The following is a 16,124-nucleotide window of genomic DNA, read 5'->3' as shown; positions in this document are numbered from 1 at the left end:
AATGACATCAGTGTGTCGGTGGTTCCTTAAGGTCCTTAATGACATCAGAGTGTCGGTGGTCCTTAATGACATCAGTGTGTCGGTGGTCCTTAATGACATCAGTGTCGGTGGTCCTTAATGAGATCAGTGTGTCGGTGGTCCTTAATGAGATCAGAAATGTCATTAAATGATTGATGATTGTCTGATTATACAGGTCAGGTACAGTGTTGCTATGTTTTTTCTCTTAATCTACCCAGAGAGTGTTTTTACTGAAGGGGAATGTTCCCTTTTCATCATCAACCTGCTTCTTAAGGTCCTTACACATCAAGAGCGATGCGAATATACGGCACGAAATGCGAGTTTTGACCCACCTGTCAATCACAGCCACAGATGTGTACAAGTCGGAAGCGAATTTCAGAAAAATCAACCGTGGTTCGAAAAAATAAACACCGCAATAACGCTCAGCGAAACTTCGCCGTTGCTATGCATGGTTGCATTAACTGATATAGGTTCGGAAAATATTATTGACGTGCGAATTAATCGCACGAAAAAAACGCTCCCGATGTTTAAGGACCTTTAGCGTTACACATATTCAAACCCATTGGGAGGGGGGGGGGGGGGTGCTGGGGGGTCGAGACTAGTGTCTCTGGGATTGGAACCAGCGACCCTGCGGACCTGCAGCTTGCTTTCTGTACAGTATCTTTACTGTAGCTCTTAGCAGTGCGCCAGAGAGAACGTTTTGTCAGACTTCATCCCGGCCAGAGAGTCAAGTTTCACCTCGTGACACAACAAGAGGTGACGCTGTAGATGGAGGTGGATGTGATGCTGTGCTGAATTATGATGTGAATTCTCCTATATGTCACCTGCTCAGTATGGGAGCCACGTCCAGCCTGCTGTAAGCACAAATTAGATAACACACACACACACACACGCACGCACGCACACACACACACACACACACACACACACACTCACTCACTCACTCACTCACTCACACACACACACACACGCGCGCGCGCGCACACACACACACACACACACACACACACACACTGTAAGCACGGATTAGATAACACATTGGGGGATAGGCATCAATATGATGCTCAGGAACCTAATGAGTCATGTTCTCCCTCACACAGCCCTGTCAAACACACCGTGTCACACACACACACACACACACACACACACACACACACACACACACACACACACACACACACACAGCTCTCTGATCTCTGCTCCCTGACGTGTTCTCATCTCCATAACTGAAATATGGGAGTAATTGGCTGTATGTCTATGTATGGGAGTGAGTGAGAGGTTGTGTGTGTGTGTGTGTGTGTGTGTGTGTGTGTGTGTGTGTGTGTGTGTGTGTGTGTGTGTGTGTGTGTGTGTGTGTGTGTGTGTGTGTGTGTGTGTGTGTGTGTGTAGCCCTTTTCCCACATGCGTACCGGAAAATTACCTGTAAGTCAATATCGGACATTTCCCTTCACACTTCGGCTCGCGCATGTGGGAATCTATCAGCGAATTTTCCTGTATGTTGGGGGGGCGGGGGGAGGGGGGAGCTTATTTGGGGGGTCGGCAAAACTCGAAATAAGTTCGCTTGTCAGTTGTCACACAATAAATCACACTCGTTTGACTTAAGAGCAGCGTCAAGCCGCCAGCGTAATCAACACAGCCGATTTCCCCCTCCCCTCTCTGCTCGAGAGCAGCAGCCACGGACAGACACAGCGAATGACACAGCAAATGCACAAGCGAAATGTGGAAGTAGTTTGTTTTGATGTGCGCGAATGATTAGTTGATGCACTTTGAAGAAGTTGGGATCCGTGTCTGAGAGAAATAGTTGCTGGTTCAATGTTTATCCGTTCACCTGCGTCGCGTTGAAGCACTTTTTACAGACTGGCTTTGTTTGATGTGTCCGGGGTTGCCTTCGGAAATCAGCAAGCTGACATACTGCTCTTATTAGGCTATCACAAGATAATTTCGCCAGTTTGCTTTAATGTGCGCGAATGATTAGAATATGCCCGCTGGAACATTAAGCAACGTGTGTAGGCTACTCCTCGCCCATGATTGAAGGACCGCTGTCGCGGAAAATGACTGGAACCGTTTCCACTTGCGTCTCCTTAAGAGCATACCGCTCTTCTGACTGGGTCGAAACTGGTGAAATGTCGGGGACGACGGGGTCGCGCTTATACCGGCACGGCGCCTTTCTCACATGCAGGCATTAGACCACGTACCGGTCATTTTGCGGTACAAAGCGCATGTGGGAAAAGGGCTTGTGTGTGTGTGTGTGTGTGTGTGTGTGTGTGTCTCCTTGTATAGCTATCTTAGTGAGAACCAATTTGAGTTTTACACCTGGGAAGTGAGGACATTAATCTTTAGGAAAGTGAGGACATTTTGGCCGGTCCTCACTTTCTCACACACCTTCAAAGGGCTGTTTGAAGGTTCAGACTTGGTTTTAACGTTAGACTTGGCTTTAGGTTAGGTAAGGCTTAGACTTGGCTTTAGGTTAGGTAAGGGTTAGACTTGGCTTTAGGTTAGGTAAGGCTTAGACTTGGCTTTAGGTTAGGTAAGGCTTAGACTTGGCTTTAGGTTAGGTAAGGGTTAGACTTGGCTTTAGGTTAGGTAAGGGTTAGACTTGGCTTTAGGTTAGGTAAGGCTTAGACTTGGCTTTAGGTTAGGTAAGGGTTAGACTTGGCTTTAGGTTAGGTAAGGCTTAGACTTGGCTTTAGGTTAGGTAAGGGTTAGACTTGGCTTTAGGTTAGGTAAGGGTTAGACTTGGCGTTAGGTAAGGGTTAGACTTGGCGTTAGGTAAGGGTTAGACTTGGCTTTAGGTTAGGTAAGGGTTAGACTTGGCGTTAGGTAAGGGTTAGACTTGGCTTTAGGTTAGGTAAGGGTTAGACTAGGCTTTAGGTTAGGTAAGGGTTACACTTGGCTTTAGGTTAGGTAAGGGTTACACTTGGCTTTAGGTTAGGTAAGGGTTAGACTTGGCTTTAGGTTAGGTAAGGGTTAGACTTGGCTTTAGGTTAGGTAAGGGTTAGACTTGGCTTTAGGTTAGGTAAGGGTTAGACTTGGCTTTAGGTTAGGTAAGGGTTAGACTTAGCTTTAGGTTGGGTAAGGGTTAGACTTGGCTTTAGGTTAGGTAAGGGTTAGACTTGGCGTTAGGTTATGGTAAGTGTTAGACTTGTCGTTAGGTAAGGGTTAGACTAGGCTTTTAGTTAGGCATTTAGTTGTGTGTCAGAGACTGAGTGACTGACAGCTGATGCAGTGCGAGGATCTGCAGAAAGGTGGCGTAACAACACTGATAGATTGATGTGTGTGTGTGTGTGTGTGTGTGTGTGTGTGTGTGTGTACGTTTTGATGTCTGAATTCGCACTCTCAGAACAGCAACACACACACCCTCCCTCCATTTCTGTGTTCCACCCTCAGGATGCTGAAAGGGGCGGGCCGTCGAGTCTGTCAATCAAAATGCCCAAATGGAAGGCGAGGGCCTTAAAAGCCGTCACTGCTGGCCTGTCAATCATGGCCGTTAAGGCTCTCTGGGCCCGCGCTGCTGTCAGCCGTTTGAGGCGTGCGGTGGGAGGCGGGGCCAGAGAGCAGGCCTGCCGCCTCCGTGGAATCAGACAACAGATCCAGCCATCAGCAACAAACAGCTCCAAGGCCACAGGGGGCGACGCGCCGCAGTCTGCGCTCGTTCTCCACCGGCAGACAATAGACGAGCAGGTGTCACTGTGAAAGGCAGGCTCGGCTGACAACGAGATGTTGTTGAATCTTGCTCTGTGAATAAAAAGCCTCTGTCAGATACCTACCCATCTGCCAGGAAGCAGCACAGGCGAACCGGAGACGACGCCGGCGGGCTCGAGGTCGTTATTCAGATACTGCAAAATCTTCACGTTTGATCATGTATACTATAGTGTGCTGGTGGTAAATGATTGATGGCAGTGTGTTGACGATAGGGATGTAATTCCTAGGAGAGCAGTGGATGTGAGTTTAGCTTCTCAGCTAGAAGATGTGTCTTGGCTCAGTGGGGTCTGGGGGACCACCTGGGGGTCCTTGAGGGTGACACAGGGGGTCCCCAGAAGATGGATGAAAATGTAAACGTCACTCTTATTTAATTTTTATAAGAACTTAACACCATTAGAGAAGGTAGAGGCATGACTGTTTTGATCATAGTTTCACCGATAGCTCTCTACTTACAATGAAGATAATAATTCTGGACACATTTGGGTTCGCAGATTTGGGTCCAAGATTAAAAAATGTAAATAAAATCTCTTCAAATGGGGGGCGTGCCCCTATTAACGTGGACTAAATTAGGGGTCCTTGCTCTGAAAAGGGTTGAGAACCACCGTCTTAGTCCATTCGGTTTATTTTTTCTTTTTCTTTGTTTTTTCAATTTTTCTATAGAACAATATATGAACAAGACAAAGACAAGACAAGACACAGGAAAAGAAACGGGGGGGGGGGGGGGAACCATACATACTGTACATCATTGATGTTCAACAATACAACATGGTGCTATCAGCCGCATAAGGTGCTTATGTGTTTATAAGAGATATCGTGTACCTGGGATCCCGCCTGAAGGGTCCATGGGATACCAGCCGCGTGAGCCATCACCCCCAACCTCAGTCACTTATCATTCTTAACCTCGTCAGAGTAGGCCAAAAACGGGTCCCAGATATTTGAGAACCTTGAGAGTCTCTCCATCTGTAGAACAGAGATCATGTCCATCAGCCACACCCGAAAAGAAGGCGAAGAGGAGGACTTCCATCGCGTTTCTTATTAGCTGGGTATCGGATCTTTATACTCGTACTGTTCATAAAACTCCATAAGGCTCAGGCTTACTGCACGCATTTCCAATTGACCCGATGGCATTTTGTTCCATTGCGTTGCTACTGTAGATTATACCGTAGCAATGCAAAGCTGCTTTTGTGTGAAGATTGTTGTGAAATAGATCCAAAATGATAATGGAGGAGTGGTTTAGAGTAAGCCTCACCTTAGCTCATTAATATTCAAACTCCTCCTCATCCTCAAGATTCAAGATTCAAAGATTTTATTGTCAACAAAAGTTGATAGGAATTTGTCTTGGTTCACTCTCAGAGACAAACAAAAAACATAGCAGCCAACGACAGGAAACATACAGGAACAGTTCTCAGCTACAGCATATACAGTAGAAGTGCATACAGTTTAAGGTGCATACAGTTTAAAGTGACAACGGTAATGTGTCAGTGCAAATTCAAGTGCCTTATGGCTTGGAGGTAGGTGCTATCTCTGAAGCGAGATGTTCTACTCTTCATACTCCTGTATCTCCTGCCTGATGGGAGGAGGTTAAATAGGTGGTGTCCCGGATGAGAAGTGATGACAGTGAGGGGAGATTACAGCCGATAATTTTAGCTGCTCGGCGTACTACTCTTTCCCCCCTGTCCCTTAAAATGCTGTGTTCACCATTGATCTGGCAGTCTGCTGGTTAAAATCTATTAGGACAGGCTTCCACGCGTGCTTCACAATAAATCATAGATTATTTTAAGCAAATAGTGTTGTTATTCAGTAGGAAAGTTAATTCTTATGACAATAGTATAGCTCATTACTCAATGGTGGTGAGTTTAAAGACCCTTTAAAGTCATGTTTTAAGATGTATATAAAATACTCTACTTGGAATAATAACTTGTCTGATGGGTGTTACCATAAAAAAATATGTATATATCTTGTTAAAATCCTTAAAATGACCCACCCTCCTTCTGCCTCATAAAAAAAATTCCAAAGCAACCAATCATGGTTAGAACATAACTAGCCAATCACAGCATACAAACAAGGGCTTTATACCTGCTGGACAGGGATTGGCTCCAGGATTCGTGTTGTCACAAATCATGCTGGTTGAAAATCACATTTTCACTGCGCTCAGAGAAACGTTGCACTTTTGATTGTGGAAAGAGCCTTCTACTGTCAAACTGTGCACAGACGTTCTGCACGGTGAAGCTCAAACGTCCAACTTGTAGAGGAACAAGAAGAAAAACATATTTTTGACTTTAGGGGTTCTTTTAATGTTTTGACATCAGTTGCAACACTTTCAAATCCCCATGGGAGCACTTCCAAAGTGCACTGCAGGAAGCGAAATAGGAGGGCACCTGTACAACTGTATGATGCTCCCAGAAGAGCGCGTCGATGTCAGTGACTGTATGAAACATCACACGTCATCTGAAGGAAAACAGTCTTTTGTGCTTTTGCATATTATTGTTGTATCTTGTTTGTGACTGTTGTGCTTTTGTTGACGCTGCCCCCCTTGGCTGGGTCTCCCTTGAAAAAGAAATTCTCAATCTCAGTGGACCCAACCAGATAAATGAAGGTTAGGAATTTATTTTCAGCGTGAAAATAAGGCCTCAGATCAACTTAATAGTGTGAGATCTCCTCAAATGTGGGCCTGTAGCTCTAATGTGGACTTACGCTGCGTTCGTTTATGGCCGGAGGTGGCAAGTCGCAAACGCGTCATCATCTCCGACCTACGTGCGTTCCAGCTTCAAGGCTTCAAGTCGCAAATCCAGGGATGCTAAAAGCATCGGCTTTTCGACAGCTAATGGCTAATAACAACAATGGCTGAGTTTACCAACAAAGAAGCTTCTTAAGAGTTAAGAAGCTTCTTAAGGAGTTAAGAAGCTTCTTAAGGAGTTAAGAAGGCTCCAAAGAAGTGTTTCCCAAACGCCTTCTTAACAGTCGAGAAAAATAAAAAAAATAGAAGGCTCTTAACTCATTGAGTGCCATGGACGTCCTTCGACGTCCAATTAAATAGTGACGTAGAGTGCCACGGACGTCCTTCGACGTCCAATGCGTTTTTTGACGGTGGGACGTCGATCAAAGCCTTCCGCAGCTCCTGTACAACTATAGTAGCTATTGGAGGTCTATAACCTATTTTACAGAACCCTTAGGTGGCGACAGTGCTCTCCAGATTACAGAAATGTCAGGAATACACAGCCTGAAATAGCCTTGATCAAAGAGAACCCGCTCATGCTGCAGTCCAGAGCCATGTAGATTGTTCTGGCTGCAACTGACGGTGCGTGCGAACACAGTCAATCCGCGCACACAACTGAGTCCTTCTGCCTCTGTCTGTCTGTCAGCATAGTTTCTCCACATGATTAGCCGCTAGAAAAGCAGCAGCGCGACACTGAAAAGCCAAACCTTTCACTGCAGTCCGCGTGTGGCTTCTCCATGTTGCGCTGCCTGGGAGGCGGCGCACCAAAAGCATTCCGAAAATAGACGCTTGGTGCGAGGCTGTGTGTTACTAGTGTGGGGAGGAGTTTTCAGCTGAGGGGGGGGAGGGGGGGTGGGGCACGCAGGGCAGGACACAACTACACCACATCACTACATCAGAAAATATTATCTAGAGTCAGTGAATGTGCTTGAAATGCTGCATTTCACAAAAGGCTGAATATCTCAGCTTATAATTTGAAATGCCTGAAAACGCTGAAAACAACCTATCTTCTCCGGCTCATAACTAAAGAACGGAAAATGGTATCAATAAACTTTTTTTTGCTGATGATACAATAGAGTCTCCTTGTTCTTTTTGCGTGTTCGGTGTTTACATAGTAATATCACACAATATTCTGTGGGCCTCGAGAAATCACTGAAAACGCTCTGAAAACTCTGGCACTGGGAGCGTCCGTTCTCCAAAAGTGGCTGGCACTCAATGAGTTAAGAAGCATCTTAACTGGAGCGGCTCACTTGATGGCACTCTGAGCCCAGCAGTGGGCCACGACTCAGTGGTTGAGAAACACTGTTAACACCTAATCATGGTCATGTTAAACTTTATTAAACATTATTTATTTCAGACATGGACTGCAGTTCAAATTGCTTTATATACACAGCATACAACAAAACAGAGAAACACTACAGAATTTAAGCGACCTTGGGTTCTGTGAAAGGTGCTATATAAATCCACAACATTATAAAAGGAATCCATTCTGATTAGAGAAATATAGCCTACGGTAAAACATTTAAAACACAAGTAACCATACATACAGGGGAGATTTTCAAGTGTTCCCCAATTTTAAACACTAAAGGGTGCATGAAAGAAAGGAAAAAGGGAAAAACACAAGAGGAACAGTGGACACAAGTATCTCCTTTTGCCTGATGCGGCTGGATCTGCCAGTGTTTTGTCATTAAGAAGGTGTTAAGAAGGCTCCAGACCCTTCTTACAAAACCTTCTTAACGAAAGATCATCTTAGCGCTAAGAAGCTTTTGGGAAACGCAGCCTTCTTAACGGAGGATAATTGGAAGATAATTTTAGGCTAAGAAGCAATCGGGAAACGCGTTGGCTTCGTTGGCTTCTTACGGGAGCCTTAAGAAGGGTCAAAGAAGCTTCTTAGCGCTAAGAAGCTTTTGGGAAACGCATGCCTTCGTAAAGAAGCAATTGGGAAACGCGTTTGCTTCTTAAGGGGGCCTTAAGAAGGGTTGAATTAGCTTCTTAGCGCAAAGAAGCTTTTGGGAAACCCAGCCATTAACGTTTAGTTGTATGGGTTTAACCAACTGCTGTATTGGTATGCTGCTGATTGGTCTGAAAGCGTACTCTTGTTCAAAAGAAAAATGTGACCAAAAATGTGTTTTAAATTCATAAATCGTGGGTGGCCATGTTGAAATGACGTCAAATGACGCGCTGGGAGCAACTAGGGGTTGAGAAGTCATCCCCGAGTTTGCAAGTAGGAACTAGTTAATGCGGCATTTTATTTTATTTTTTGCTAGCAGCAAGTGGCAATTTTTGCGAGCTCCCAGTTATAAATGAACGCATCAATAATAATAAGATATGAAAAAGGTTGAGAATCACCACCAGTGATCACATGACGATTTCATTTTTCAAATCAAAGGTGTCTGAATTAGAGCATCTTCTCTCGAGTGTTTTCAAGAGAAACTAAGGCTGCAAACCCAAATCTGTGTAAATCATCGAATGGTAAAATGGTAAATTCTCAATGGAGAATGACAAACGAACGGAATGGACACGGTTATGGGAAAGGCTGTAACATGTTCATTTTAAAGTTTTAAACGATCGTCTTGCTTGTAACATGTATGCTTGCCTATTAATAAGGTTAAAAAAAGTAGCCTACAAATGGCAAAATAAATAAATAAATAATAATAATAATTTAGGCGAAGCCTCGTTATTTGGCGGGACAAAAAAGATAGAAAACGCTTTTGACGGCGTTGAAAATCATACCGTCGGTATTTCTAATGACCACTGGTATACCGCAAAACCTTAATACTGCCCATTAGCCTAGTGGCCGGCTGTGTAACTGTTGGCGGTGTGGTGTGTGTGTGCAGGTGCGGTGGCCGGGCTGTGTAACTGTGGATGGTGCGTTGTGTGTGCAGGTGCAGTGGGCGGAGTCTGCGCGCTGGCCAACGTGCTGGGCAGGGAGGTGTGTGAGCTGGAGCGGCTGTGTCTGTCGGGCCGCTGGGAGGAGGCCAGAACCCTGCAGCAGCGCCTCATCGAGCCCAACGCCGCCGTGAGTAACAGAGACGTTACGCCTTCAGCAACCTGTCACTCCATCCCACTAACCACTGACCCAAGTCCTACAACACATTTCTCTGAGGCGGAGCTCTGGAGCCAGAATTTAATTTACTGCTATAATCCACAATGGGCGGAGGCCAAGAACCACCGTTTTTATTTAAAAAAAAAAAAGACTGAAGCTCAGTGGAGAAAGTGCTAACTGAAAAGATACAAACTGGAAAAATACAATCTAGTCATACTAAGTTAGCTAGTTACCTAGCTGACCTTCCAAGTTCAGACTAGCCATACTAGCCAATAGCTATCTCGATAAACTAGTAGCTAGCTGTTGAGTGTTGATGGTCATGACTGAATGAAAGAAGTCATTGCTATTTATAGGTTTTTATTTATTTTTGACCAGATTTTTGACCCTCCTTGCCATTCAACTAATTGCACTCTGAAAAACCGTGCGGTGCATTGAGGTTTAACCGAACCAATGACTTTATTTCTGCCTCAAAGAAATGTTTGTATAACTAGCGTGAAACCAATCTGCGTAAAAGTGAAGCAATGCCTACTTGTGTGATGCCTCTGTTGCCATGGCTTTTACTTTCCCTTTCATAATGATATGATGCCTAGAATGATTATTTCACAAGAAAATGGCATAATTATTCAAATAATACATTTGTATATTATGTATTTACTATTTTATATCTCACAAGCTCCCTAAAATTCTCCCATGATCCACAGGATGAGCTACTGCCATACAGTGTCACCGTCCAAACATTTTTAACATGGATTACCCCATCCAGGAAGAGCTTAGAGATCCAACATGGTGTTATTGCTGTATCAGGTGGAAACCTTACGCATCAACCTTTTCAGAAAATGGAAATTGAAATGAGAATTTTAAAAGTCAGAGTGAGATATCCACCATTTAAAAGAGTAACATTGACTTTAACAAATTATAAACAGCAGCACAAAATTGACACAAATGACAGATGAGACAAAATAACACCGACTGGTGTCGAGAGATGTAGAAGGATGAAAGCCAGGTCATTGAAATGAGTTTTGGAATAGCTCTCCTCATGCACTTTCACATACTCTTATTTTATGTCAGATTGCTGAAGCCTGAAGCCACTCTCAGATCTAAGAGTCTACTAGTGGCAGTTAATTTCAGATGTAGGAGGAGCCAGCCAGCACCTCATTATTTGCCACTTCTGAGCTAGAAACAGGTCTGTGAGTGCGTTGGCATTTAACAGACATTATGAATGCTATATTGAGAAGCAGCGTCAAACCTCACAGCCACTAGGCCAACCTACACTGTGCTGTATGCTCGGGGTGTAAGTCAGTAGAAAAATATCCATCACAAGCAGTGATGGGGGTAACTCATTACAAAAGTAACATATTACAATATATTACTTTTAGCAGTAACTCAGTAATATAACTTATTACTTATAGGATTTCACTAATATTATACCAGTTACTTTGTCAAGTAACTCAAGTTACAAATTGAGTTACATTTGATTAAATCAAAGCACATATTTAAAAAAGGTACAATCATTTCCTAATCAAACTGTGTGTTTTTATGCAAATGACCACTATAGATGACAAATAACATTTCGAATTTTGGATTGTTTACACTAACTTCAAGGCGGTTGAAATTATTTTTCGGGATGGTTCCGGGGCAGCAATGTCATTCTGCTGCTGCTGTTGTTTTGGTAAAAGTAATGCAAAAGTAGTGTAATAAGTAATGAGTTACTCTACACAGAAAGTAATATTGTAAAGTAACTTATTACTTTCAAATGAAAGTAACTAGTAATATGTAGTATATTACATTTTGAAAGTAACTTGCCCAACACCGTCGGAAACTCTCCATATAACCTGCTTGTTATAGGGGCTAGACGGGTAACTCTCATTTATACATGTAACCTGCTTGTTAGGGGCTAGACGGGTAACAGCTATAACCTGCTTGTTACGGGTCTGCTTGTTAAGGGCCTGCTCGTTAGGGCTAGACGGGTAACAGCTATAACCTGCTTGTTACGGGTCTGCTCGTTAAGGGCCTGCTCGTTAGGGGCTAGACGGGTAACAGCTAGATATCAATCAAAACATCGTCTCCCTTTTGTCATAAAGCCATTCACAATGTTTGCTTCAGCCAGGTTTAGAATAAGGGCCGTCCTGGTGCTCAACAGTAGAGGACCTAGAAAACCTTTTTCCCTGGCGACTTCAAACAGACGACCCAAAGCTTGGGCACTTCACACAGACGACCCAAAGCCTGGGCACTCCACACAGACGACCCAAAGTGAGACACTGGAGCGCTCATTCTGAATGCAGGTTTATTGGAGGGGGGTGACTGACGTTTCGACAGGTGTCTCTCTTCGTCTGAGTCAAACAGAACAATGGAACTGGTTGAGGTATAAATATCCACCCACATACAGTAGTGATGTCATTAACGGCCATTTTGAAAAATAAGAAAAAAAAATCATGGCATTCTTCACAATTATAAGGCAACATAAAGATGCGAACATAGACAATTATATACATATAGCAATTAGTGTTTCCCATATGGTAGAACAGGTAAGGTGGGGGGTCCAAGAACTATCGAATTATCGCAATATTTTATTATATAAATTGTCAAGTGCATGCAACATTTATTAGAGGTTTTTATGACAGTGTTGGTCAGTCTGTCTGCTTGACAATCCCATTTTGCTGCAATACAAATGATTGAAGTGAGACGAACAGACTGGAAAGTATCTCATTCGATAAAACAGATGTTGACAACGTTTTTTCCTTTGAGGACATAATTTGCAGTTGAAAAAACGAATAAATCGCTTTTTTTATTTAAATCTCAATAATATTGTATCATGATTTAAAGCAGGACTAAACCCCCCCAGAAACTACTTGATTTGAAAACTCTGCAGGCAAGATGGCCGCCTATACTCCCTTGTACCCTGGCTGAATTTATAGCCCATAAACTAACATGGAAACGGTTTTGCCCGAAATGGTTAAAAGTTTTATCAATTTGGTCATTCAGTGGTGTTTTACTGCCATGTAACATATCTAACTAGCGGCTAACATTAGCCACACTAGGCGATAACCCATGATGCATTGCGCTCTTAAAGGGCTCGCACTCAAAACGGGTCCATTGGAGTGAATGGAGATGTTACAACTCCTGGCGTGAACTACAGTAATAACCACATGAAAAAAAAATCATTTTTCACATGAGTGGGGAAGGCGGGAGTTGGCTGTGACGTAGATTGCAACCAGGAACCGGCCATTTTAGAGGGCCCAAAAAAAAGGTTTCAACCCATAGAGGGCACTTTTCCTGCTGAAAATGGTACAATGGTAACAGTTTGGTCTCAAATGTGGAGATTTTGACCAGAATCCTTCACACACCACCCCAAAAGTAATATACTGTATATTGGTTAAAAACTGGAAATAATGTGTTTTGGGGTTTAGTCCTGCTTTAAAGTCGAGCTGAACCCAAAAATGACGTTTTTTTTCTTTTAGTTCAAATACCTGGGTATGCAGTGCACCTATTTAATAATGTATGCAAACAAAATCACAACAATCTAATTTCTTTAGTTTTTCACACTTTTTCACATCAAAAGTTCATTTTTCAAGATTTCATTGATAACAGTAATGTACAGTTTGCTGACATCACCTAGTACTATCAAATGTCTACCCCATTTCAACCAATCATATCACGACATGCAGCTGTCAATCAAATCTTCATTTCAGGATAATTTTCTCTTCCAAATGAAGTCGATAATGGCGCCTAGTGCCTGTCATCTGGCAGAATTCCTATCCCATAAACTAACTACTAACTTGGCCAATTGTTAGAAACATGAACAAAAAACAAAAACTATAATCTCTAAGAATGCAAAGAAATGTAACTCCAGGGATATCGTATCGTTACAGCAGCGGTAATGGCGCGCGCATCCGAAAGCTTGGTTGTCAGGGGTCGCACTTCGGAGATTCCAGGCCGACGTTGCTGCACTCTCCGCTCGGCAACACGAAGGCAGCTGGCTGCCTGCGGGTCGCTGAGCTCCACTCCTCCCGTCAAAAGGCTCTTCCCGAGGGGAGCGCCACAACACGACTGAATCCCACTCGATTTGGAGGCGGAACACGGCAGGATTGGCCAAAGCCCAAACCAGTCCCCAGAATTGTCAAATAAAATCATCGAGATGATACTATGACCCGCCTCTCAACCTGTCATCTTAGACAAACTATGTTTTCAGTCTGAAACGGACTCATTATGCACGTGACGAACGGGTTCAGTTCCACTTTAAGTATCATGAGGGTAGAAATCCAAAGACATTTCCCTCTGCAGTCATTTGTTTTGTCGCCTTCCCTTGGGGGTGGCTTGACCTTGTCTATCCCGATTCACCTTAAGTAGAAGAGACATGGCTTGAGAGACTAAACAGGAAGTGTAAACACAATCGGAACCGATTGTGTTGACACTTCCTGTGGCAGAGCTTATCCTCACAGCCTGCGTCCAGTGAATCACTAGCTTTGACCCAGAGAGACGATCTCTGGTTTGAGCAGGTAAAAGAGCCGGGCGTTTTGAACGGGAAGTCGTAAGACAAACGGGTCAAGTGGGCGGGGCTACATGAGGTGAATACATTCAGGCGGTGTCTCATCATAGACGTGTGGTCAATGGGGTCAGCTTGGGGGAAATCCTCCCGTTCTTCCCAGCCAGCATAGTTAGCATTTAGCTGCTAGCCCAGCCCAGGCAGACACGATCGGCGATTCGACCCCTGCAGTAAACGCACATCTGAACAGACGTCGATGTACCTGCTCTAGAATCCCCAATCCTGTAGTGTAGAGCCGCAGCACCGTCCTTCGGTGAGTCAGCGCATTGAGATGTATGGTCAACGTCTAGTGTCGCGTGCGGAACATTTGAGTAGCGTAGTAACATTTTGTGGGCGTTCCCACACAGACTATCTATATACATATCTATACGTTTTGGGAGAAGCGACCCGTGCTTTGCTTCACCATAGTGACGTGCCGTAGCATCACCTTTTTGTTGCCTATGGCAGTTTTATAGTACAACATAAACCTGCCCACTATAAATAGATGGATAGATGCTTTTTGGATTGCTACCCTCAACGCAGCATCTTCTGGGGTTAACCGCCAACCTGCTTCCTTTGATAGTTTCTTCACTCTCCTCCTTTTCTGTCTCGCTTATGTGGAAGTCACTGTCTAGATTAGATCATGTACATTTTTGTAAATAATGACGTGAATTAGCTGTAGCGTGTAATCTTTGATTTGATTTGATTTGATTTATTATGGATATAAAGACACAATCCAAGGGAGTAAAACATGCAACACTTATTTCCAGCATGGTCCCTGGTCTTCTAAAAACATGACATACATAAACATACAACGTAAAAGAGCAATACAAATCAATCAAAAGTCAGATTGAAATAAAAGTAAGGCAATAAAAAAGCAATAAAAGATATAAAGATTGAGAGAACTATATACAAATTGCGAATCATTTTTTTAGGAATCATCTTTCCCCTATGTGCTGCTCACCCTTCTCCTTTGATAGCATGGACCACCCATCGTACATAAGGGAAACACTACGTCTGCTATAGGTATATTGTTCGTGTCTATAATTGCCTTATAATTGTGATGAAGGCCACGATTTTTCTTTTTTCCTCATTTTTCAAAATGGCTGTTAACGACATCACTACTGTACGCGGGAGGATATTTATACCTCCACCATTTTCATTGTTCTGTTTGACTCTGAGGAAGACGGGCACCTGTCGAAAACGTCACTCACCCTTTCCCTGCGCTAAACCTGCAGAGCGAATGAGTGCTCCAGTGTCTTACTCTGGGGGGGGGGGGGGGGATCTGTTTGAAGTGCGCAGGTAAAAAGCATCTCTCCATTCACAATGTGTGGGGACGAATACGAGCCATGTGTCTTTGAAGCTGCAGTTCTGCTGGTGGTACGGAGGCTGACTGGAGCGCTATGTTGCTAGGTGACCAGGAAGCTGGGAGTGCCCGCCCTCAAGCAGGCGATGGAGTGGTTCGGTTATCACGGCGGCACCTGTCGATCCCCTCTCCAGCCAATCACGGAGGCCGAGGTTCAGCAGCTGAGGCGGGACTTCTCCAGCAACGGCTGGCTATGAGGAGAGTGTGAACCTGTGTGTGTGTGTGTGTGTGTGTGTGTTTTGAGGGGAAGAGGTTGCATTACAGTCTGTCTTCTAGCTTCTGCAGCCAGAAGCTAGAAGACCACACAGTACCTGACAGCTTCTTTTGTGTGTGGCCCTGATCTGTCAGTATGGGCTGATAATTGCGGGTGGGGGTGGGAGTGGATAACTCGAGTCTGTTGCAACCTCGCACATCGCCGCAGGAAGGGAACTTGAGCAAATCAGTTCAAGTAATCAATTACAATTAGTCAATTATATTTAATTGTAAAGCAGATTTATTGATGCCATCAGCCCTTTATTGGGCTAAATCACAATGCAAGTTTTACTAGTATGCATATATCATTTTGTTTCAAAATTCAATAGCGGCAGAGAGAAGACAGATATCACAAACGTATTACAATTTGTAGTTCTTTTCAAAGGAGGTAACTTAATTCCTAGGTTGACAAAATGATAAGACAGCTTTACAGACTGCATGGGTCAGTTAGAGTTTAGAGCACGCGTTTTCAAAGTGTTGCAGACTTGCGCCTCGCCCACTT

At 43.9% G+C, this 16,124-nt stretch overlaps 1 protein-coding gene across 1 annotated transcript in view; it reads left to right on the top strand.

The window, feature by feature from the left end:
• Positions 1 to 15,699, top strand: part of hoga1 (4-hydroxy-2-oxoglutarate aldolase 1) — a 40,269-nt gene extending 24,570 nt beyond the window's left edge. The window contains 2 exon segments of the mRNA XM_083635266.1: positions 9,322 to 9,455; positions 15,418 to 15,699. Of these exon segments, the coding sequence (XP_083491392.1) occupies positions 9,322 to 9,455; positions 15,418 to 15,567 (284 nt within the window). The 3' untranslated portion in view covers positions 15,568 to 15,699.
• Positions 15,700 to 16,124: the final 425 nt, after the last annotated feature.

Source organism: Poromitra crassiceps (assembly GCF_964638095.1).
Source record: "Poromitra crassiceps genome assembly, chromosome: 4".
NCBI classification, from domain to species: Eukaryota; Metazoa; Chordata; class Actinopteri; order Beryciformes; family Melamphaidae; genus Poromitra; species Poromitra crassiceps.
Note: the sequence above shows the minus strand (reverse complement) of the source record. Positions and strands in the feature narration are given on the sequence as shown.